Source organism: Mustelus asterias, chromosome 12 (assembly GCF_964213995.1).
Source record: "Mustelus asterias chromosome 12, sMusAst1.hap1.1, whole genome shotgun sequence".
Classification (NCBI taxonomy): domain Eukaryota; kingdom Metazoa; phylum Chordata; class Chondrichthyes; order Carcharhiniformes; family Triakidae; genus Mustelus; species Mustelus asterias.
The window spans coordinates 106,002,146-106,028,525 of record NC_135812.1 but is presented as its reverse complement, the minus strand read 5'-3'; the positions used below and the strand labels follow the sequence as shown (position 1 = coordinate 106,028,525).

At 43.8% G+C, this 26,380-nt stretch overlaps 1 protein-coding gene across 1 annotated transcript; it reads right to left on the bottom strand.

Annotated features, from left to right (window-relative positions):
* Window positions 1-10,486: 10,486 nt before the first annotated feature.
* On the bottom strand, window positions 10,487-25,962 carry LOC144501785 (sterile alpha motif domain-containing protein 9-like). Its single transcript, XM_078225796.1, has 3 exons — window positions 25,831-25,962; window positions 21,398-21,438; window positions 10,487-16,093 (listed from the first exon to the last, which is right to left on the bottom strand). The coding sequence occupies exons 2-3, from the start codon at window positions 21,399-21,401 to the stop codon at window positions 12,012-12,014; spliced, it is 4,086 nt and encodes a 1,361-aa protein (XP_078081922.1). The 5' UTR covers window positions 21,402-21,438; window positions 25,831-25,962; the 3' UTR covers window positions 10,487-12,011.
* Between the last annotated feature and the right edge of the window lie 418 nt (window positions 25,963-26,380).

The window sequence follows — 26,380 nt, the reverse complement described above, 5'->3', positions numbered from 1 at the left end:
CCAACCCTAACCCCAACAGTAACATGTAGAACAACCCAACCCTAACCCCAACAGCAACATATATACAGACTCACAGTACTGGCCAGACCCTGGCTCAGTACTACCTGGTGGGAACCAACGATGGTTCACCACAGCTCTGTCCTTGTATCTTGACCTTTGAGTGGAATTGAAACTTTACAAGAACTTGCAAATATCCATGAATCGATGCATAATTAAGTTGTTAGGAAAAGTTTCAAGGGATTTATGTCACTAATATGTTATGTGATTAACAAGGATTTGATTAAATAAATTTATTGATTCTTATAACTTTGGTGGAAAATTTTATTTTTATTCATTCATGGGACATGGGCGTCACTGGTTGGCCAGCATTTATTGCCCATCCATAGTTGCCCTTGTTCAGAGAGCAGTTGAGAGTCAACCGCATTGCTGTGGCTCTGGAGTCGCATGTTGGCCAGACAAGGTAAGGACGGCAGATTTCCTTCCCTAAAGGACATTAGTGAACCAGATCAGTTTTTCCGACAATGGTTTCATGGTTGATTCTTAATTCCAGATTTTTTTTATTGAATTCAAATTCCACCAACTGTTGTGGCGGGATTCAAACCCAGAACATTCGCTGAGTATCTGGATTAATAGCCTCGCGATAAACCACTAGGCCATCGCCTCCCCAACTTCAAAGTGAGTATAACAACACATTACAAAGCAAGTCAGATTTTAACCTTTGCTGAACAGGGTGAGATTTAAGATGATGAAATAAGAAAATCTGTGAAATTGGTACAGCAAAAGCCAAAACTGAGGCATTGAATTGTTTTAAAAATTCAGGAGAAGCCAACGTACATTATAATAAAGTCATAAGATTAAACTCCTGTGACAGGTTTACACAATTATAATGATTTCAGAATTGCTTGCAGCATCACAGAATAAAACTAATGAATATATCTACCCCTTACAAATACATCACCAATGGGATAAAAAGTAGATTTTAATTGTTCTCACCAACTGTAATTTATACCACAACACAAGCTGTAAAAACAGTTCACAACCTTCTGAAATGATTGGTTGCCATTTGAGACACAATTATGGAACTTACTGTATATTCTTAATCAGCAAATTGGCTGTACTTTGAGTGCGATGTTTAAGTAAATAGACCAGGATTACTGAATGCCAATCTTTATTCCTGTCTGTCCATGACGATTTAGTTAAAAACTGGACTTCCTGAAGCACTAAGAGAGCAAAGAAATGTTGGATAGACATTTTAGCGTGATGCCCAGCTGTTCCATCTATCAATCTAGTATCGAGTATGGCAAATGACGGGCGCGATTTTCCCCCAAAAATACTAAATGCCCAATGGGCTGGAAAATCGGAATTTTTCCCACCTGCTTCTTTGGGTGGGTTTTAGTAAAATGAATTTACGACACTGTGCAGCACAGATGCATCATGTTGCTGAGGAAACCCTGAATACACCCCAACCTCAATGGCCGGCCTGCTGATGTCTGGACCCGGCCTCCAAGCGCCGGCCGCGCTGTCAATTCCCACCCCCCATGCAGAGTTCCGCTCATTCCTTCCTCTCTGACCTCCTCCATCCCCACGGTCTGGCTCCACCCCATCTGGCCCTGCCCACCCCATCAGGCTCGGCCCCCGTGGCACAGTTCAGTGCCCGCTGGGCAGGGTGCCAGGCAGGCAGTGCCAGTGTCACACTGGCACTGCCCAAGGGGCTCCCCGCTGCCCCCTGGCCTCCTGGTGGGAGGTCTCAACAGCCTCTAGTCCCAACAGCGAAGCCATCACGCCTGGTCCCCATTGCGGGGAACCATACGTGTTCCCTGCTGGTGTGAACTTCCACCAGGGGGTCAAAAACATTAGTGAACACAGACATTTATGTCCCAGGCTCAGTAAATAGATGCAAATAAGCATTTGCATAGTGTAATCAGCGTCACACCATTCCCAGCAAGAGAGTGATTACACTGAAAAAGATGGCCCGGGAAGATTGTGACCAGCTGGACAGGTTGGCAGCAGACTGCTCAGGGGACCATTGGGCATGCCCCCCCCCTCCCCCCTCCCCCCCCCCCCCCCCCCTCCCCCAGACATCACCAGTCTCCTGATTGCCGGCCCCAGCCCACCTGCGCCTCAGACATTGCCAAGCCCGACACCCCCCGATCGCCGGCCCGGAACCCACCCTGCCCCCATGGCCAGCCTCCTGATCGCCAGCCCCGATCTCTGATAGCCAGCTTCTCTTCAACCTCCACCCCCCTGATGCTGAGTCCCCCCTTCCCTCCCCTCCTGGCTTCTCCCTAGTACAGCTCTGCCACATCTGACCCTGTCCAAATGCCAACCAGCCCCCTCAAACCTTTAGTACTGCCTTGTGCCCAGTGGGCACTGCCAGTGTGCCAGGCTGGCAGTGCCAGGATGTCCAGTGGGCAGTGCCAGTGTCAGGCTGGCACTGCCCTTGGGGCACTGCCCCCCTGATGTCTTGGGGGGCTCAATGGCCTCTGGTCCCACCATCGAGGCCATCACGTTAGGTCCCGATTGCTAGTGACCATCTGTGATCCCCGCTGGGGGGAACCTTCACCTGTGAAATCAGAAATTGATTGCGTCCTGGGCTCACTAAACAAATGCAAATGACAATATACATATTTATATCAGCCTCGCGCTGTTCCCTGGTACAAGGCTGATTATGTCAGAAAAAGTGGCCTGGGAAAATCACGACTAGCTGGGTGAAGGTTGCGATTCCCATTTTTGACTTCCCGCTTAAATTTCCCGCCCCCACCACACTACCCCACCAGCATAGCAGCAAAATCGTGCCCAAAATGATTATTGAAAAAAAAGCCTCATTTTACATTCTCTTGAAAGAGTCAATCAATCAATCACAGCCATAGTATCAATAAATAAAATTTTAATCTTCATATTACCTCTTAATATCATCCAAATAAACAAGCAGACAAATAATGACAATATCAAAATAAAAATAACGTATCACACCTCATAAAGCTGTCAGTAATACAAAGGTAGCACCCCTAAACAGACCCATGCTGAATTAGTAATTTTTGGAGCTCAGTCGAGCATTCATAATGAGGCCATCTGGTAAAGTAAACATCTAGATGCCTGTTCAAGTTGCTTCTGTTGATGCAGTTCTCAGGTGGTCTCATTATGTGCTTGGCTGAGATTCAAAAATGGCTAACGAACTCAACTCAACATAAATCTGTTTATAAATCTGAAATATTGTGTACAATTTCTGTCTCTCTCTTAGATAAGGAAGTCGAGGGTTATGATGGACAGACAGAAAAGTAGAGTTGAGATCAGATCAGTTCAACTATGATCTTACTGAACGGTGGAACGGGCTTGAAGGACCAAATGGCTACTCCTGTTCCCAAGTCCTATGTTCATGACAAGGGAGTGCTTTGTCTGATTGATAGCTCTCAGAAGTTGTATAAATTATTCTTTTTGGGTGTGGTTTTCAAATTCCTGTTTGTGTTTCTGGACTAGTTTAAGAGGCATTAAGGTTGAAACGTTAACCGTTTATGCTAGAATGGCAGTGGCTGTTATTTATATAAGTTTGTAAGATGAGCAGTTTCATCAAAGGAGATTTTCAAACCTCCTGCCTTTAGTGTCAGTTCTGGAGCATTCCAAGATTCACCAGATTTGCCAATGACTCATTGGCTCTGAATATAGCGGATACTGGAACAGAGAGTATGGAGAATGCATGGGGACATGGAGGGGCTTACAGATAATGGAATAGATATGGGGTGCAGGGGGTATGGGTGTATGGATGGTATATGAAAGGTGAATGAGGAGTGGGTGGGAAGAACAAAGAACAATACAGCACAGGAACAGGCCATTCGGCCCTCCAAGCCTGCGCCGCTCATGTGCCCAACTAGACCATTCGTTTGTATCTCTCTATTCCCAGTCTGTTCATGTGGCTATCTAGATAAGTCTTAAACGATCCCAGCGTGTCCGCCTCAATCACCTTGCTTGGCAGTGCATTCCAGGCCCCCACCACCCTCTGTGAACCCGTGACCCCTTGTGTTCGTCACCTCCGACCTGGGAAAAAGCTTCCCACTGTTCACCGTTCACTGTTCACTGGGGAGGGATGAGGGCGAGGGGACCTAACAACAACAGGACTAGACCAATGTCTCCGAAAACTGATGTGGGCCTTCAATTATGGTGTTTTTCTAAATATCCTTCAGTCAAAAGCAACAAATTGTCACAGCAAGGTGAGGAACGTTGATGCTGCCTTGGAGCTATGAAGCTGTTTGAATGGTGCTGTTCTAAGCACAAGTGCAGAGATTTACCAACTGATGAGAGGAAACATGTCTTCATAATGCCTGTTAGAGTCATGGAAAGACATTTCATAATAGCTTTCTAAGGGCAGTTGGAGTACTCAAAGGAGAAAAATATTCCAGGGATATAGAAAAAGAAAGTGAATTTCCCTTCAAAAAAGTTCAGCTCAGGACAGACAGGTAGAATGGTCTCCTGCACTGCATTACGTGGTTAGCTGCATTGACGATGCTAAATTCTCCCTCAGCGTACCCGAACAGAGTGTGGCGACTAGGGGATTTCATGATAACTTCATTGCAGTGTTAATGTAAGCCTACTTGTGACTAATAAATAAACTTCAAACTTTATTAGAAGAGAAATAGATTTAATGTTTCTATCATGTTTCACCCCCCTCCCCTCACCCCACTTGGGCCAACGGCCGCATTTCTACACTCTGCAACTTTTGTTCTGCCATTTACTAATTCCGATCTCTGAATGGAAGCTTTTAGCACCATTCCTAGCCTTTATCATCACCATTTACATTGCTTTTGTTTTTGTTAGTGTCATTCCCATCAATTTCAGCACCCTCCCCGACCCTCACAGTATAAATCTTGTCCAATTTTCCTTGTCTTCAGCTCTGACGAAGGGTCATCCAGACTCGAAATGTTGGTTCCATTCTCTTTCCATAGGTGGTGTGAGACCTGCTGAGATTTTCCAGCATTTTCCGTTTTTGTTTCGGATTCCAGCATCCGCAGTATTTTGCTTTTAACAGACATTTGGATATACTCTCCAAATCATTTTTAATAATATTAATCCATGCGCCATATTTCAAGTAACTGAGTTGAGGGTTTTGCCAAATCATTTTTCCAAAACAAACTAATTTTTCAAATTGAGCTAATCTCATGGTGACCCATGGGAAAGAAGAGCATCCACGTGGGCTTCCACACCTTGGTCACTTGGAGTACCTCTGCTCTGGCAAGATTATTTCCTATAATCAAATCTTATACCTTACTTATCCCCCTGCGCTTCTTAACATTAATCTTGGAAGTTTCCTTCTCTGCTTTATTGTTCCAAATGTAAGGATTGCGTCAGCTTCTTCCAATGTGATGTTTGTCTGCTTGCTGATTTCTTTCTAGCTTTTCCATCTCCAAAGCTCCATACTGTCTTCAATTTAACTAACAGATCCCTACACATACAAGGCCAAGTCCTTTCATTTCTTTCCCTCTTCTACTATCTAGTCTTACTGTTCCCATCTTCTCCTTTGGTTACCATATGCTCCTTGGCAATTTAAAAAAAAACACTTGCCTTTCTATAACACCTTTAACAAGCACAGGACCTCTGAAAGGACTTTACACCAACAGAGCACATTTGAATGTAGTCACTGTTGTAATGTAAGAAGCACGGTGGCCAATTTGTGCACAGCAAGCTCCCACTAGCAGCAGTGTGATAATGACCAGAAAATCTCTCTTTCAGTTATGCTGAGTACGCACCTACTTTTCTTTGAAACAACACCATGGGATAGTTTAGTCCACTGAGACAGTAGATGGGACCTTAGTTTAACATCGCATCCAATAAGACAGCGCCAACCGTGCTGCACTCCCTCAGTACAGCATTGAAGTGTCATCCAGGAATTTTATCCTGGCATAGGATTTGAATCCAATCCCTTCTTATTTCTTAATACCATTGCATTAGACCACTGGAAAAAATTAATATGGGGAACAACTGTAATCCTAACACCTTATCTTTTCCCACAAGGGATGGTGTTAACATTTGAATCAGGTTTTATTGTGGAATGGGAAATGCACATGTAAACCAAAATTGCTATTTGTGATTTCAGTGGGTGGGAGAATTTTCACGCTCTGATCTCCTGCCTCACCTTCAGCTAGAAGATCCAAAGCAGAACTTCAGACACAAAAGGCACCAAGCAGCATGGGGAGAGATGGGCATATGGTGTTGAGATAGAGGATCAGCCATGATCAGATTGAATGGCAGAGAAGGCTCGAAGGATCGAATGGCCTAATCCAGCTCCTATGGCTGAAATTTTCTGGCCCTTCCACTGGTGGGATCTTCCAGCCCCGTCGATGGTGACCTCCATAGCATGGTTCCCAACGGTGGAGGGTGCAGGGCACACAAAACCCCATCGGCATCAATGGAACCAGGAGTCCCCACTGGCAGAAAATATGTCATGGGGGGAGGCAGAAAATCCCACCCTGTGTTTCTACGCAACAAAGTAAAATGAAGGCAGCCAAAAGAACAGCATAAAGCGAGATCCTTCCAGTCAACACATGAAAACTTTTGAGAAGATGTGGGTCTCTGCACATTCCTCTAAACTCATTTTTTCAGGAAGGATTTTCCACAGTTGAAATGAATATTATGTTATTACCAGGCTCCACTTGATATTTCATTCTAACCATAAATGTAATATAAGTGAGATTAACTACTGATTTGATCAACTCTAAGTGAAGGACACAGCTACTGTTGAGATGAACATGCCAATAATCAAAAAATTCAACATTTCTAAATATCCAAAAATAAGTTTATTTCTAAACTGTTACAATGTGGAAATAGTTCACAAAGAATAAACAATTCTGAAAATCATCAGTACAGATTTTAAAAAGACACCCACCAATATTTTCATTTTGGATTAGATCATTTTGAATTCCAAGATTTCAGAAGCATTAAAACATACAGAACCTTGCACCTTTCTATTCTTTCCCGCTCATTAAACATTGCTAAAATACAGTGCCCAATTTTTAAAGTACACTGACAATAAGAAACAAAAATTTTATTAACACATTTGAAATCATAGCAATCTAGTTTAAAAATGGAATTTTAAAAAACAGCTAAACTTCCTGAAACCAATTAATTCCTATACAGGGAAGGGGAAGTATGCAAAGAATGTGTTAATAATAACTTGAAGGAATGAAGACAACAAGCCTAAAATGTGCCCTGGCTTGAAATGCCTGTTTTCAGATGTCAGTGGAATGCCAATTCTTCTCTATAATTAACAATAAACTGATAAAGCCACTTTACTCAGTAGTTACATTTTCCCATTTTCTCATTAAGGAGTTTCAGGGCCATCATTCCAAATAGGTTTTGTTCACACCTGTACCCTTTGCATTAGAATAGAATGAACATTTATTTACTACAGCAATCCCACCAAAGTAGGAAGAAACCTTTTCCACACACACTGTTATCTCAAAACTACCTCAATACCCGTTCATACTTTCATGACTCTACAGTTGAAATGATGCATACGAACATACGAAATAGAATCAGAAGTAGCTTGTTTGTCCCCCCAGGCCTGCCACCATTCAATAAGATCATGGCTGATCTGTTTATATTGAGTTCCACATTCCCCAATAATCTTTCATCCCCATACCTAATGAGAATCTATCTAGCTCTGCTTTAAAAATATACAGTGACCCTGCTTCCACGGCTGAGTCCAAAAGTTGCACAACCCTCAGAGAAAAGAAAATCTCCTCTTCTCTGTCCTATAAGGGCAACACCTAATTTTAAAACAGTGCCCCCGAGTTCTGGACTCACTCTTAAGAGGAAACATCTTTTAAACGTCCATCTTGTCAAAATCGTTGAGAATCTTATATACCAGTCACCCCTCACTCTTCTAAACTCCAGCGGAAACAAGCCCAAAGTCTAACCTTTCCTCATAAGACAACCCACTCATTTCAGGTATCAATCTAGTAAACCTCCACTGAACCGTCTCCAACATACTTACAGTCTTCTTTTTCTAAGTGTTCGAATATAACCTCTTTAATGATTGATTCTAATGCCTTCCCATAAGACCATAAGACCATAAGACATAGGAGCGGAAGTAAGGCCATTCGGCCCATCGAGTCCACTCCACCATTCAATCATGGTTGATTTCAACTCCATTTACCCGCTCTCTCCCCATAGCCCTTAATTCCTCGAGAAATCAAGAATTTATCAATTTCTGTCTTGAAGACGCTCAACGTCTCGGCCTCCACAGCCCTCTGTGGCAATGAATTCCACAGACCCACCACTCTCTGGCTGAAGAAATTTCTCCTCATCTCTGTTCTAAAGTGACTCCCTTTTATTCTAAGGCTGTGCCCCCGCGTCCTAGTCTCCCCTGTTAATGGAAACAACTTCCCTACGTCCATCCTATCTAAGCCGTTCATTATCTTGTAAGTTTCTATCAGATCTCCCCTCAACCTCCTAAACTCCAATGAATATAATCCCACGATCCTCAGACGTTCATTGTATGTCAGGCCTACCATTCCTGGGATCATCCGTGTGAATCTCCGCTGGACCCGCTCCAGTGCCAGTATGTCCTTCCTGAGGTGTGGGGCCCAAAATTGCTCACAGTACTCCAAATGGGGCCTAACCAGTGCTTTATAAAGCCTCAGAAGTACATCCCTGCTTTTGTATTCCAAGCCTCTTGAGATAAATGACAACATTACATTTGCTTTCTTAATTACGGACTCAACCTGCAAGTTTACCTTTAGAGAATCCTGGACTAGGACTCCCAAGTCCCTTTGCACTTTAGCATTATGAATTTTGTCACCGTTTAGAAAATAGTCCATGCCTCTATTCTTTTTTCCAAAGTGTACGACCTCGCACTTGCCCACGTTGAATTTCATCAGCCACTTCTTGGACCACTCTCCTAAACTGTCTAAATCTTTCTGCAGCCTCCCCACCTCCTCAATACTACCTGCCCCTCCACCTATCTTTGTATCATCGGCAAACTTGGCCAGAATGCTCCCAGTCCCGTCATCTAGATCGTTAATATATAAAGAGAACAGCTGTGGCCCCAACACTGAACCCTGCGGGACACCACTTGTCACCGGTTGCCATTCTGAGAAAGAACCTTTTATCCCAACTCTCTGCCTTCTGTCTGACAGCCAATCGTCAATCCATGTTAGTACCTTGCCTCGAATACCATGGGCCCTTATTTTACTCAGCAGTCTCCCGTGAGGCACCTTGTCAAAGGCCTTTTGGAAGTCAAGATAGATAACATCCATTGGCTCTCCTTGGTCTAACCTATTTGTTATCTCTTCAAAGAACTCTAACAGGTTTGTCAGGCACGACCTCCCCTTACTAAATCCATGCTGACTTGTCTTAATCCGACCCTGCACTTCCAAGAATTTAGAAATCTCATCCTTAACGATGTCAAGCTAACTGGCCTATAATTTACTGTTTTTTGTCTCCCCGCCCCCTCCTTGAATGGAGGAGTTATATTTGCTACTTTTCAGTCTGGTGGAACTTTTCCAGAATCGAATGAATTTTGGAAAGTAAACACCAACACACCTACTATCTCATTAGCCACCTCTTTTAAGACCCCAGGATTACCTCTTTCAGGACCTGGATACTTGTCAGCCCACACGCAGCCCCATCAGTTTGTGCAGTACTGCTTCCCGAGTGATTGCAATTTCACCAAGTTCCTCTCTCCCCTCCACCTCCAGATTTACAGCTATTACTGGAATTTTTTTTATATCCTCCATAGTGAAGACAGAAGCAAAATATCTGTTAATTTCATCTGCCATTTCCTTTAATTTACTGTTAACTCCCCATTCTCACTCTCTAGAGGACCAACACTCACTTCACTTATTCTTTGCCTGTTTAAATATCGATAGAAACTCTTGCTGTCCACTTTGACATTTCTAGCTAGCTTCCTCTCATACTCTAACATCTTTCTCCTTTTTCTGTCATTCTCTGCCATTCTTTATATTCTGACCAATCAGCTGGCCTGCCACTCATCCTTGCACAGTTATATCTTTTTTCATGAAAGCAAACTACCAGAAGGACGTGGAGGCTTTGGAGAGAGTACAGAGGAGATTTACCAGGATGTTGCCTGGTATGGAGGGGCTTAGTTATGAGGAGAGATTGGGTAAACTGGGGTTGTTCTCCCTGGAAAGACGGAGGATGAGGGGAGACTTAATAGAGGTATATGAAATTATGAAAGGCATAGATAGGGTGAACGGTGGGAAGCTTTTCCCCAGGTCGGTGGTGACGTTCACGAGGGGTCATAGGTTCAACGTGAAGGGGGGGAGGTTTAACACAGATATCAGAAGGACATATTTTACAGAGGGTGGTGGGGGCCTGGAATGCGCTGCCAGGCAAGGTGGTGGAGGCGGACACACTGGGAACGTTTAAGACTTATCTAGACGGCCATATGAACGGAGTGGGAATGGAGGGATACAAAAGAATGGTCTAGTTTGGACCAGGGAGCGGCATGGGCTTGGAGGGCCGAAGGGCTGTATTGTTCTCTGTTCTTTCTTTGTTCTTATTGCAGATGCTGGAATCTGAAACCAAAAGAGAAAATGCTGGAAAATCTCAGCAGATCTGGCAGTATCTGTAAGGAGAGAAAAGAGCTGACGTTTCGAGTCCGGATGACCCTTTGTCAAAGGGTCATTTTCTCTTTTGGTTATAGCTTTTTTCCTTAAGTTTGATGCTTTCCCTAACTTATTTAGTTGACTATATCTGGTGGTTCCTCCCTTTAAGAATGTTCCTTTACAGCAAGAATATACTGTGTATTCTGAAATATCCCTTCAAATATCTGCAACCTGTTTCTCTATTGATCTATCCCCCAGCCTAGTATTCAATTCATTTCACCTAGCTCAGCTTTCAAGCCCACATAGTTGCCCTACTAGATTCAGAGTAGCTTCACCCATCATCACCAGGCCAAAGAGAAGAAAGTCTCTTTTTTTTTATTTTTAAGTCCATTCAAATCCAAGTTCAAGTTTCACCGAGGATAGTTGTTTGATTCAGATGAGGTGGTAAGTTAAATAAAGAGTTGCCACAGTTTCTGTGGTTTGTAGGCTCAAATATCCAAGTGGTCTTTTCAATTACAGGCTTGTTTATGCATAGAAATGCATAGAAGGGAAGTTATTTAGCTCAGTTTGCTGTGACACTATTTACCTTCGATGTAAGCAAATAATCCAGCTCACACTTACCCACGCTGTTTCCATACCCCTTCTGCTGCCATCTTTCCAATCTAATTTGATCAAGTTTCTGTCCCTTCCACTGAATCTGAAAGTGAATCCTATAGTCTTATAACTTTCTCTCAATTCTAAATCTATTACATTCAATCTTTTATCTATGGCCTCCTTGTTCTAGTCCACTCAACTGTTCAAAGAGGTCTGCCCCTATCAACCCTTTCATAGAATCCCTGCAGTACAGAAGGGGTCTGTACCGACAACAATCCCACCCAGGCCCTATCCCCATAACACCATGTTTTTACCCTGCTAATCCCCTTGACACGAAGGGGCAATTTAATGTGGTCAATCAACCTAACCCGCACATCTTTGGATTGTGGGAGGAAACCCACGCAGACACGGGGAGAACGTGCAAACTCCACACAGACAGTGACCCAAGCCGGGAATTGAACCCAGGTCCCTGGCACTGAGGCAGCAGTGCTAACCACTGTGCCACCGTGCCGTCCGTATATCTACATGAAGGCTGGAATTTTACTGCCCCGCCCGCCAGAGGAACCAGAGCAGGCGAGGGGCGGACCATGAAAAGGTCTGTTAACCTCAGGTGGGATTTTACGGTTTCAAGACAAGCGAGACGGTAAAATCCCAGGCAATATATCTATAATCTATCCCATCCCTTAATAATTTTAAATTTCCATCAGAAACGCTCAAAATCTGTATTGTTCCAGTTTCCAAATTTTGTATTCCCACCGTGTAGATTTCCCATTACAATATTGAAAAATGAATGTTGCCTGTGCAACATTGATCACAGTTAACCCAATAATAAGACAGGAGTTAAACATGATCCATTGATTAGACGTCACCATCCTCAGTCTCATTCTTAATGTCATAAGCAACACAGCCTCGCAATGTAAATCCTAAATAAAATGAAACTCTTCTGCTCCAAGGTGGGATCGAATATTTGTCTCCCCAGTGGATCGGAACCTTGCTTTCTTTGCAGTGCCCTTGGATATAAAGCTTTCTTTCTTCAGTCCATCCTGCAAAGCGCTGTAGCTTGTTTTGACTCCGTTCCCATGGGCTGCTAGCTCCAAGGTTAATGTTGCGAATGAACCTCTGAAAGCCTTTTCCAGGTCCGAGGAAAAAATGAGGGTGGACAGTTTTTTTCTTAGCCTGGTTATCCTTTATCTTGGCCTGGTACAGGACATTCATGGTGTTTAATGCATTGATTAAATGGCTATTACTTTCTTCCCCTGAATCAGCTTCTGGCCAATACAACAGTACCTGTATGAAGTATGGGATAGGGGACTGTCTTGGATCACTCATTTCACACAGAAGATCACTAAGCTCACAAAGTTTCTTTTTATCATTCTTGACTTGAGAAAAGTTGTCAGGATCAATGGCCAGAGCAATCAGTGATAAGATGGTGTTTTGTAAATCAGTTTCATGCCAATTTCCTTGTTCATTCTTGGACAACTCTATTATTTTAGTTAGATTGTCACGAGCTAATGAAAGCATTTTGGTGAATCGCCCACCACCGAGATGATGTATTTTGTGCCACCTCAATATAGAAATCAGATGTTCCATGTTTTCTTGTTTTATCTGGTCTATGGAATCAATGATGTTACAGAATAAATGTGAGAAACATTCTGCATTTGTGTTTAATTTCTCAAAAGCTTTCTCCTCAGAGCGTTTGTCAGGCTGGAAGTAAGCCATGTGTTCGTAAACTGATTCCATTGTTTCGAGAATGTTGGGGTGTAATCCTTTTAGCTTTCTATTACACTTGGCCCATGCGGTGCCTATTTGTTCAGGGATCCAATCTGTCAACAAGTACTTCATCAGTTTCATGTGGCAGCCATCATTGCTTTTAAATATGTCAAGTTTAGACATTAATTCCACAACAGCACACGCAACCTCTACTTCACCGAAATAGCCTGCAATATTCCAGTCAGACTCTAATTTGGATGCTTCCTGGGAGCTCCGAAAAGCATCAACTGCATTTAGTGCCAGCTTTATTGCTTTTTTAAATCCCTCTGGAGATCGTTCGACACTTTGACCTTTTGTACTGAAGAACCAATTCTTATATATTTGACCTTCTGTGTGCGAAATGTAAGAATTGGATGGTTGTAATAAGCGAGCTCTTTTGACCCACCTCTCAGCTTTTTCAAACTTTTTCTCATAAGACAAGAATCGAGCAAATTGTTGTGCCACAAAGGCATCCTTATCAAAACATTTACAGGCTTTTTCCAGAACATCTTCAGCTACACGTTTATCCTCCTGATCGTGTATATGTGCAATAAGAGCAGAAAAGGGAAGTTTGACTTGATCTGTGTTGTCGTTTCTTTTAATGAACAGTTGCCGAATGAATTTCTCTACTTGTGGGGTGGTCTCGTAATTGCAAAATACATCTCTGTCAAGAAGGTGGGTAACCGTCTGACTTTGAGGGGTCATCATCTGACTTAGTATCTGTTCTGCAACTTTACAATGTATTATTCTAATGCACAGGAGTTCTGCTGCATAGTAATGAGAGAGCAGACAGCCTGATTTTCCCCTTAATACACTCTGAAAAGTAGAGTGCCTTAGGTGTCGATTGAAGAATGCCTTGCACTGAGATTCTGTGATGTAAGAATCTGCTATGTAATGATTCAGCAGTGAGATGCATCCAATTAGATTCAGTGTACCTGATGTCTGATCAATACCTTCCAGCAGTTTCTTCACATATTTATGAACGTAATTTGGATCATATTCTTTAGTCATTAGAACAAATGTGAGGATAGAGTTTTCTTTGTATTTACTGTTCCTTTGAAGGTCATTCAGTTTCCAACTGAACAAATGTTTTTCCTTCTTTGATAATTTATAAGTGACACGTACAAAGAGAGATGCATGGGCAGGTGTTTTTACTAATGTAGACCTCTTGCAATGCAGTAAAATGAAGCTTGGTTTTGAAGGGCGATCAGTAACTGCTTGTCCCAGGTGGATTTTCAGTTCTGCAATGTATTCCTCATCACAATCTTCAACAAGCAGAAGCACTGGTAAATTCTCACCATTCCCTTCATTGTTTTGTAATGTTTTTGCCCCATCACAGATAGATTCTATAGGCAGCGATGTGTTGACAATTGCACATTTTAGTCTTTTCCTGAAGTCCCACAGGATGTGGCGAGCTACAGTACTCCCTCCACTGCCAGGCTGGTGACTTAGTGTCACGGCAATCACCGGTTCTTTTGAATCTGTTCTTCCTAACACATGATTCAGATGCTCAGCCACAGTTTCATACGCATCTCTCTTTACAATTTCACCACAACGTCCATTTTCAGCGAGCCAGAAATTCATCCAGCTGACTTTACCACCTCTGTAAAAATGCATTTCCGTGTCTCGGATTTCTTTCTTCCACTCTTCATCATTTGCATCAATATTTAAACAGCTGCATTCATCTGACCTCAGTACTTCAATGTAAGGCAGCAAATCTTTATATGTTGTACCATTATCTAACAATTGCATGACACTGACCTTTGAAGCTTGTATGGTCTGAATCATGTTGTCCAAATGGCTAAGTTTCGTTCCCACAATACTCAGGTTATTAAGAGCTTCTCTGTTACATGTCTTCTGCAAAAGACTTGCCCAGCTATTGTAATTTTCTCTGTCTTCCAAAATGCATTTTATGTTATTTCTACCATTCATTCCAGTATAGAATTCATGAAATGCCTCCGCTTGTAACGGATTTGCTGGCGACAGCAAAAGAAAAAGTACCTCAAATGTCCCTGGGGGAAGGGTTGCATTGCAGATTTGTGATATCACCTTAACAAGATGCTCCATTCTGTTTTCCATCCAGGTTTTTGAATGGTGAGGTTTTTGCCCATCGCTGTCATTTTGCCCATTACAAAATATCCAGCTGGTTTGACTAAATGAATCCTTCATTATAAAATCAGCCACTGAACCACTTTCAGTGATGCAATCTTCTAAGAAATGAGGACTGGCTTTGGGGTATAGTCTGTATAAACCTCCCTGCTTAGAATTGGGGTCAAAATCTAAAACACAGAAAAACTTCATTCCTAACAAAAAGCTGAGATTCTCTAAATCTTCCTTTTTGCAACTGTCAGTGACTAGAATATACTTCACTTCATTATTCATCTGTTTCTTTATACTTGTGAATAATTCAGATAGCTTCCTGTACACCTCATCATTGGAAAGCTCTTCATTGTGCTCTGCCTTTTCCCTTTCAAAATTCCTGTCGCGTATATACTCGGGCATTTCCTGAATTTTATCTGGAGGAACGCGGACCGAAGAAGCTCCTTCCCTTTTGTAGATTGTGGGATGAAAATATACAACAGCTCCCTTTTTGGACTTGTCGGGGTCAGGAAGTTTCACTGGGTAAAATGTCTCTTTCATCTCTGACAATGATGGAACAATATCAACTTCAATAACAAAGCGCTGCCCCCCAGTATCACCGCCAGACACTTCAACAAACCTGGGCGGACGAATCGAATGTTCAGCATGTGCATGATGCTTTTCGAAAAAGCACTGCTTGATATAATGGTCTCTTGTATTAACAAAAAGCTCTTTATTGTGAACAGGAATACCCAATATCTCACCATGTCGATAGTCACCACCATTCTCAACTCCAAAATGAATTGTCCCATTAGTTCTGCAGTTCATACATGCAGCAGCAAACTTGATAACTTCGTTTGCAAACTTTATTTTCTGCTCAAACTCATCTCTCCCTACAGTAAGCTGGAAAGATTTAAACTCGTGACACGGAATAATTAAATTTTTGCTACCAGTTTCTGGTGGAAGTACATTGCCTTTTATATACTTAAATTCAGCATCTTCTTTGTCAAAAGGATGGGGGTTACACTGAACGTAACTTGGTGGCTTCTCCTCCAGGTCACTGCAAACTGTTTCTGTTCTATTCAAGTGAGTTATTTCATCTGGATCTTGATCTGAGAAATAAAATGTTGTAGTTACATCTGCTCAAGCAAAGTAAGTTTACACTGTTAGTTTCAACAATTGCAAAATAAAACCACAATTGCCTGGTAATTCTAATGCTGAATCTGAGGTTTCAACTTGAAATATTGTAAGAACACTTTACATTGGTATAGCACCTTTAAGATAATAAAATGTCCCAAAGCTTTTCATGGGAGTGTTATTAAATATAATCGGATGCTGAAACACAAAAGCCGGGATTTTCCTGACCCGATTGGGGCAGGCGGGTTCAGTGGTGAGATTGGAAAATCCCACGAAGAGGCCCAAAGCACATTTCTTGATTACATAAATCGAGGAAGCAATTGGCCCCTTCCCAGCCCCCTCCTGTCAATGACAGGCTGCATTTTCCACCATCAAACGACAGGAACTTAATTTTAACAAATTTGCATCTCATTATTGTGGTCACATGGCAAAATTATTTTCCATGAAGCACAGTGGTTAGCACTGCTGCCTCACAGTGTCAAGGACACAGGTTCAATTCCTGGCTTGTGCAGAGTCTGCACATTCTCCCCGTGTCTGCGTGGGTTTCCTCCGAGTGTTCCAGTTTCCTCTCACAGTCTAAAAGACGTGCTGGTTAGGTGCATTGGCCGTGCTAAATTCTCCCTCAGTGTACCCGAACAGGTGCCGGAGTGTGGCGACTAGGGGATTTTCATAGAAACCTCATTGCAGTGTTAATGTCAGCCGACTTGTGACACTAATAAATACATTTTAAACTTATAAATACCATCTCGGTGTAATTTCAGAATGGTGTGATTTGAAAGGTGTGCATCTGGCAACCTAAACTCAGAGGTGAGTGCACACAACAGCGCTCGCAAGGATCCCAATGCAAGGAAACAAATTTGCAGATCCGGCTGCGGGTCAGTACAATGGATTCTTCATGATTGGCTTGTGATGCCGCGCCAGAGAGGAGGGAGTGAAGCGAACCTTGGGGCAAGGGCAGCAGTGTGGACGGAGGAAGGGCAACTGTACCATGCAATTGGCAAAACATTTCAAGATTGAGCATTCATCCACAGTTGAGATAGTTTGGTACAAGCTCCATTGCCATGCTTGGAGTCTGGCCTCTGAAGCAATTAAGCCCATTCAAGCAACACTAATTCCTGAGAGTGCCACTGATTGCTCCTGCTGCGTTAGTGAATGGAGACTGCAAAATCAACCAAGTGTAATGGGACTGCAGAACCATTGGGCCACTGGGCAAGTTTGAGGATCGACTTGCAACAGGATCATTCACTGAGGGTGGCACTCCAAACACCCAAAATTATAGTTATACAGCCATTGAACATTAACCCACATGGCCCAAGCAAACTGCCCAGCCTGGGAGGGGAGGTTAGGCTTTATTTGCGGAAGGATATATTGGCCTTGGAGGGAGTGCAGAGAAGGTTCACCAGGTTGATACCAGAGATGAGGGGTGTTGATTATGAGGAGAGACCTAGCAGATTGGGTTTGTACTCGTTGGAATTTAGAAGGCTGAGGGGTGATCTTATAGAGACTTATAAGATAATGAAGGGGCTGGATAGGGTAGAGGTGGAGAGATTCTTTCCACTTAGAAAGGAAACTAGAACTAGAGGGCACAGCCTCAAAATAAAGGGGGGTCAGTTTAGGACAGAGTTGAGGAGGAACTTCTTCTCTCAGAGGGTGGTGAATCTCTGGAATTCTCTGCCCACTGAGGTGGTGGAGGCTACCTCGTTGAATATGTTTAAGTCACGGATAGATGGATTCCTGATCGGTAAGGGAATTCAGGGTTATAGGGATCAGGCGGGTAAGTGGAACTGATTCACTTCAGATCAGCCATGATCTTATTGAATGGCGGGGCAGGCTCGAGGGGCTAGATGGCCTACTCCTGCTCCTATTTTTTATGTTCTTATCTGCGCTTGTGCTGAGAGCATGAAATATAATTGAGCTGCTCAAGCTGCCGGCACGCTGTCATGTTGTGTGGGTGGAGCTTTGGTCAGGCATCAATCAAACCGATCACTGGGATCCATTTGGTGGTCATGATGTGGAGATGCCGGCGTTGGACTGGGGTAAACACAGTAAGAAGTTTAACAACACCAGGTTAAAGTCCAACAGGTTTATTTGGTAGCAAAAGCCATACAAGCTTTCGGAGCTCTCAGCCCCTTCTTCAGGTGAGTGGGAATTCTGTTCACAACAATTCTGTGAACAGAATTCCCACTCACCTGAAGAAGGGGCTTAGAGCTCTGAAAGCTTGTGTGGCTTTTGCTACCAAATAAACCTGTTGGACTTTAACCTGGTGTTGTTAAACTTCTTAATCCATTTGGTGGCCAGGACTCATCGAGAGATTCCTTTCCCTCGCTGAGTGTTCGCTCTGTACAGGGGCACCCTTTAAATATGGCACCTGGATTACTGAAACCTGATGCCATGGTGGGGAGAGGGAATCAGTGACTGACCAGTGAGCCAACATGAAACTCCTACCTCTGCTTTATCTACACAAAGTGCCATACAATACAGTGGAAAACACCACAATTGGCATTGCCAGTCAAACGCCAATTTACCTGCCCAAAATCGGACTTTGCTGATTTCTGGGATGGTTATGCACCTTGGAGGCATCAGGTCAGAAGACCAACAGCTCGATTAAAGAGATGGGCTTTAGGGACTGTATTTTTTTAAATTCTTTCGGTGTTGTACTGTTCACTGGTCTACACTTACTGTCCATCTCTATTTACTCTTGAGAAAGTGATGGTGAGCCGCTTTCTTGAACTGTTGCAGTCTTTGTGGTGTAGGTACACCCACCATGCTGTTAGGGAGGGTTCTGGGTTTTTGACCCAGCGGCAATGAAGGATATGGTTCCAAGCCAGGATGGGATGTGGTTTCGAGGGGGGTTTTCAAGTGGTAATGTTCCCTTGTATTTATCCTTGTTGGTGGTAGGCGCTATCTAAGGGATCTTGGTGAGTTCTGCAGTGCAACATAGAGGAGGCAATGGCCTAACGATATTGTCACTGGACGAGTAATCCAGAAACCCAGGAACCGGTGTTCGAACCCCACCATGGCAGATGGTGGGATTTTAATTTAATAAAAATCAGGAATTAAAAGTCCAATGATGGCTATGAAACCATTGTCGATTGTTGGAAAAAGCCACCTGGCTCACTAATGTCCTTTTTGGAAGGAAATTTGCCGTTCTAACAAGAGGACCGGAACTGGGAGTTGAATGTCCAAGGGTACTCAGCATTCCGGAAGGATAGACAGGATGGGACAGGAGGTGGAGTTGCTTTATTGGTTAAAGGTGATATCAAGGCTGCATTAAGAAATGACATTGGCACTAAGGGCCAACATGTTGAATCGATCTGGGTGGAAATAAAATCAAAGGAAAGAACATCTTGGTAGGATAATTTACAGCCCTCCAAGCAATACTTCCAAAGGGCAGAGTATAAATCAAGAATTAATGAGAAGGGCGCAATGGTAATCATGGGTGGTTTTAACATCATAGAAATCATAGAAACCCTACAGTACAGAAAGAGGCCATTCGGCCCATCGAGTCTGCACCGACCACAATCCCACCCAGGCCCTACCCCCATATCCCTACATATTTACTCACTAATCCCTTTAACCAACACATCTCAGGACACTAGGGGCAATTTTAGCATGGCCAATCAACCTAACCCGCACATCTTTGGACTGTGGGAGGAAACCAGAGCACCCGGAGGAAACCCACGCAGACACGGGGAGAATGTGCAAACTCCACACAGACAGTGACCCAAGCCGGGAATTGAACCCAGGTTCCTGGAGCTGTGAAGCAGCAGTGCTAACCACTGTGCTACCGTGTCGCCCTATATAGACTGGATTAATCAAACTGGCAAAAGTAGCCTCGAGGGGGATTTCATAGAGTGTATGAGGAATTGTTTCTTAGAGCAATATGTTATGGAACCAACCAGGGAGCAGGTTATTTTAGATTTAGTATTAAGTAACGAAGAAGGGTTGATAAATAGTCTTGTTGGTAAAGATCCTCTTGGAAAGAGTGATAACAGCATGCTCGAATTTCGGATTCAGATTGAGCGAGAGAATACAGTGCCATATAACCCTTTCCATTATACAGGCCTGAGAAAAGAGTTGGCCCAAGCAAATTGAATACCTCTCAATTAAATTATATTCCTGAGAGGAAGAGGAATTGTAAAAGGAAGAAAGACGTTTCATGGCTAGACAAGGAAGTCAAAGAGGACATAAAGACTAAACCTAGGCCACACCAAACTGCAAAAGCCAGTGGGAAGCTGGAGGATTGGGAGAACCTTAAGTTTCAGCAAAAGGCTATTAAAAATAGAATCAAAACAGCCGAGATGAACTACGAAAGGAAACCAGCAGAAAACATAAACACAGCTACCTAAAGCTTCTATAAATATGTAAAGAGGAAGAGAATAGCTAAAGTAAATGTTGGCTCTTTAGAGAACAATCCTGGTGAGGTTTTAATGGGGAACAGAGAGGTGGCAGAGGCATTAAACCAATATTTTGTCTCTGTCTTCACGGTAGAGAATAGTGGAGATTTTCCAAAAACTGTTGTTAATGCAGAGGAACTTGGTGCAATAACCATCACTCGGGAGAAGGTATTGAATAAACTAATGGAATTAAAGGCAGATAAGTCTCCAGGACCTGATGGCCTGCACCCTAGGGTATTAAAGGAGGTGGCAGCAGAGATAGTGGATGCATTGGTTGCGATATTTCAAAATTCGTTGGATTCTGGTAAGGTCCCGGTGGATTGGAAACACGCCAATGTGATGCCCTTATTCAAAATGGGAGAGAGGCAAAATGTAGGAAACTATAGGGCGGTTAGCTTGACCTCTGCGGTGGAGACGTTGCTGGAATCCATCATTAAGAAGGAGATGACTGAACATTTGGAAAGACAAAGACAAAGCCCAGCCCAGCACTCAGCGGTAGAGTTAAGACACAGGCAGCAGAGTTTAAGATCATTTCACATTTGCAATGTGTGAAATATGAAAAAGCAGCTCAGAGTGCATTAGATCAGTCAAATCCCGGGGTAAGAAAGGCATGATTGAGGAATTCAGGAAATAAGCTGAAACCAGGGCAAAGTAGGATTGATGTTGAGAAAGTTCCAAATGGTCATTTTAGTGAAATTTATACAAGTTGGGAGTTCATGATTCAGATGGGAAATTCTGATTTTTGTGCTGTCTTATTCTTCCTCCCCGCCTCCAGTCTGTAGCATGAGAATATGTTCTATACACATTTCTATAGGTGTTATTTTAACTTTTCAAAAGTTGTGTTCACATTACTGATGCTAAGAACTTTACCAATGTACTTACCCATTCTTGTTTTTCTCAGTGACGCTGCCAGCAAGTCCTGACTTGAAAGATCAAATAGTAAATGTTAGTGTGAAAACTACCCAATAGAATCATAGAATCCCTACAGTGCAGAAGGAGGCCATTCGGCCCATCGAGTCTGCACCAACACAATCCCACCCACACCCTATCCCCATAACCCCACATATTTACTCTGCTGACACTCTGACAACAAGAGGCAATTTAACCTGGCCAATCAACCTAACCCGCACATCTTTGGACTGTGGGAGGAAACCGGAGCACCCGGAGGAAACCCACACAGACACAGGGAGAACGTGCAAACTCCACACAGACAGTGACCCGAGGCCGGAATTGAACCCGGGTCCCTGGCGCTCTGAGGCAGCAGTGCGAACCACTGTGCCACCGTGCCGCCCCGGTCATTATTGACCTCTCTATATTTATATTAACTGAATAAAAATACATTTTCAATTGTAGCCAGTGTTCACATACATATTGTTCACAAACTGTAAGGTAAGAACTTACAATCATCTAGTGCCATTCATGGCCTGATGTGCTTTACAGCCAATGAAGTACTTTTAAAGCTTTCCTGTAATCCATTCATAGGATGTGTATGCCGCTGGCCCATCCCTAATTGCCCTTGAGAAGGTGGTGGTGAGCTGCCTTCTTGAAGCACTGCAGTCCGTGTGGTTCACGTACAACCACAGTGCTGTTAGAGGGGAAGCTTTAGAGTTTTGACCCAGTGACAGTGAAGGAATGGCAATATATTTCCAAGTGAGGATGGTGAGTGACTTGGAGGGGAACTTGCAGGTAATTGTGCTCCCATGTGTCTGCTGCCCTTGTCCTTCTATATGGTAATGATCATGGGTTTGGAAGATGCTCTCGGGAGCCTTGGTGAGTTCCTGCAGTGCATCCTGTAGATACTACACATGACTGCCACTGTGTGTCGTGACGACAGAAGTGACAGGTTGTTGGAATTTTTTGTGTACAAAGTGGCTGCTTTGTCCTGGATGGTGTCTGGAGTGTTGTTGGAGCTGCACCCATCCAGTATTCTATCACACTCCTGACTTGTGTCTTGTAGATGGTGGACAGGCTTTGGGGGAGTCAGGAGGTGAGTTATTGCCACCGGATTCCTAGCCTCTGACCTGCTCTTGTAGCCACAGTATTTAAGCGGCTAGCCAAATTCAGCTTCTGGTCAATGGTAACCCCCAGGATGTTGCTTTATCTTAAGAAACACAGCAGCCAATTTGTACATAACAACTTCCAACAAACAACATCCTGATAAATGAGATCAACTCACCAAAATCAGCAGCTTTGCCATCATATTTAAACAGATAGTTTAGGGTCAGTCACCAACACAATGGTTACCAAGCCAATAACAGAAAACATTTGGTGTGGGCAATCAGGCAGGAACAGGAAGCCTAATTTTTTAAATAATCTTTTCAAAGCTTTGTGGAAAAGTGGGAGTTCTATCTCTGAGTGCAGCCGTTTGTGGATCAAGACATGATTGAAATCCACCCCAGCCCTCGTACCCTCCTGCATCCTCCCTCAGGCCTGCCCATACCCTCCCTGCCCAAAACACTGGGCTGACCGGTTTTGGGAGGTCCACAGGCCACTTCCTCCTCCGGTCATGACAGCTGCTTTTGGTGCTGCCAGGATTGATGGGGCTCTCAGCCTATCCAATTGGCTGGCAACTCCCCCTTGGGGGCTTCCTCCCCAATAAGGGGCAGACGTTTCACTTAGCCCTCGTTCAGCCCCCTCACAGGGCTTTATTGCTGTGGGATGGGAAGGTGTCCAGGGACTGGCTCCATTCTGACTTTCCTTCCAAGGCAGTGAGCCGTCAGCATGCCAACCCTCTGCCCCACCCCCACCAACCCTCTGCCCCACCCCCACACCTGCCAACCCTCTGTCCCACCTCCACACCTGCCAACCCTCTGCCCCACCCCTGCCAACCCCCTGCCGCACCCCCACCAACCCTCTGCCCCACAACTGCCAACTCTCTGCCCCACCCCCACCAACCCTCTGCCCCAACCCCACCCACTTCCCAAGTCTCTGGATGGAATTTGAAACCACACTGGTACTGCCTCATTCCAGAACCATTAAACAAATGGAGGCGGCTCCGCTACCATCCCCAACCTCAATGATGGAGAACCCAGAATATCAGTGCAATAGACAAGGTGGAAGCATTTCCAATCATCTTCAGTGTTGAGTGGATGATCCACCGGGGCCTCCTGCTGTGGTCCCCACCATCATCAGATTGAGGCAATGGAAACTGCAAAGACTATGTGTACTGACAACATTCAAGTTGTCCTTGCTGAAGACTTGTGTTCCAGAACTAGCCCTTAGCCAAGCTGTTCCAGTACAGCTACAATATTGGTATCTACTCAACAATGTGGACAGGTGCCCAGCTATGAAAAAACAGGCAGAAACCTATCTGGCCAATTCTCACCCCATCAATTTACTCAATTATCAACAAAGGTTGTAAAAAAATGACAGCCTAATAACTTCTATTTTGATAGGCTGGCCATGGAAACAGGTGAAAGCACATTCTCTGACTGCCTCATACATCACTCGACGCAGGCAGGAAATAAAGAATCAAAATAACTTTATAAAATCTTAAGGAGTTTATTGAGTATTATATAAATAGCTGTCTCTTCTTACTGAGAAAGACCCAAAGCAGTCTGCCTGGCTGACTGACACAGGACAGCTTAATGACTGTTCCTCTGCCCAGGACCGCAGCTCTAACATTGGCCTCAGCACCACACATTCCCAAACCTGAGAAGGTGAGATCACATGACCCATATCTGGACTCACTGTCTGAGTAAAGGTTGAACACAGTAAGAGTTTTAACAACCCCAGGTTAAAGTCCAACAGGTTTATTTGGTAGCAAATACCATTAAGCTTTCGGAGCGCTGCTCCTTCGTCAGGAGGAGATGACAAAGGAGCAGCGCTCCGAAAGCTAATGGCATTTGCTACCAAATAAACCTGTTGGACTTTAACCTGGTGTTGTTAAAACTCTTACTGTGTTCACCCCAGTCCAACGCCGGCAATTCCACATCACGAGTAAAGGTTAACCAGGAAGTAAGCCATGACATAAATTTATGAGCTTTGGAAATAAATAGTAGGGATCTACCTTCAATATTTGCCTCTTAATAAAGATAGAAAATAGAATAAATGATTGGTGTGAGGCACCCACCAATCCCTAGAATGGAAATGTACTTCCAAGCCAAAAACAGAAGAAACTTCCACCATTGCTACAGAGATGAGCTCTCCCCACCAACCACCACCCCCCCCACCCCCTCCATCACTCACCCAATCCAGAATCGGTTAACCGTTTTCACTGGTTTAGCTAATGTGTCACATCTACACTGTTGTCTCTAAATATATGGCTTTCAAACCACTGATGATTTCAAGCCCTTTTTTGATTAGTCTGTAATTCCCGGACCAAATCTTACAACGGTGTCAGAAGTGGGTTTCACGGCAGTGGTTCGAATCGTGAGCTTGGATCGTGAAAAGTAACAGTCTTTGTTAAATACGTGTGAGCATTGTTGAGAGTGGCAGAAAAGATCAGAAGAGTTTTGATTAAGTAAAACCGGAAGCACAATGGCATTGGCATTTCACAGGGCAGAGAACGAGGGCAAAGTGTGAGGTGAGAGTTTTAGAAGTGTTGGGGTTTACAACTGTATTCTCAGTAAACTTTCTGAGGATGTCCAGTGTTGAAATTCCTATGATAATACCTGATAATGTTTAAAGAGATAAATTTCCCAAGTGACCAACGGAAACAAACTGTTTAGCATTTTTACTGTAAGAAACAAACTAAAATCAACAGGTCAGAGGCTGGAATCCTGCAGCAAGTCGCTAAACTCCTGACTCCCCACAGCCAGTCCACAATCTACAAGGCACAAGACAGGAGTGTGATGGAATACTCTCCAATTGCCTGGATGAGTGCAGCTGCAACAACACTTAAGAAGCTTAACACCATTCAGAATAAAGCAGCCCACTTGAATGCTACCCCCATCTACAAATATTCACTCTCTTCACCACACACACACAGTGACAGCAGTGCGTACTATCTACAAGATGCACTGCAGGAACTCACTAAGATTCCTTAGACAGCACCTTCCAAACCCATGACCACTTCCATCTAGAAGGACAAGGGGAGTAGATACATGGGAACACCACCACTTGGAAGATCCCCTCCAAGCCACTCACCATCCTGACTTGGAAATACATCGCCGTTCCTTCACTGTCGCTGGGTCAAAATGCAAGAACTCTCTCCCCAACAGCACTGTGGGTGTACCTACACCATATGGAGTGCGGCGGTTCAAGGCAGCGGCTCACCTCCACCTTCTCAAGGGCAGCTAGGGATGGGCAATAACTGCTGGCCTAGACAGAGACGCCCATGTCCCGTAAACAAGTAAAAACATGGAGATGTTTACCTTTCCTCACCACTCCAGCTCGGAATTTCTGGTGTCTTTCAACAATTGATCCGCTCCACCTGAGTTTTCCAGATCTGTCTATCATTAAAGCGTACTTGGCCAAGTTGCCAATTATTTGAGAGTCTCATCTGTCCCGTTCCCTTTCCTTTGAACAGAAACTGAACTCTCAAAAGTCTCCTGGCTTGATCATTAAACCAGCTTTTCCTGCTTTTCCACAGCTGCTGGTGAACCCCAGCTTTCAGCAGAAGCTTCTCTCCTGGTTTGTCAGAGACTGCGAAATGTGCTGAAGCTGCCCCCTCAACGTCTCACTGGGTTTCTCTCTCCGACCTTCTCCTCCCGTGGAAATCTGAGACCAAATGGTCACTTCACCGAACTGAGATGTTTGCCAGGAATTCCAGACACACCCTTCCGAAAATTCTCTTTCACTTTGGATTTAAAGGGACATTTGGAAATGTGATTTTGTAACATTCAGTGTCGATGACACCAGAAACACAAACTTAATTTTTTTGAAAAGGGCAAGACGAGTTAGCACAGAGGGCACAAGTGTGAA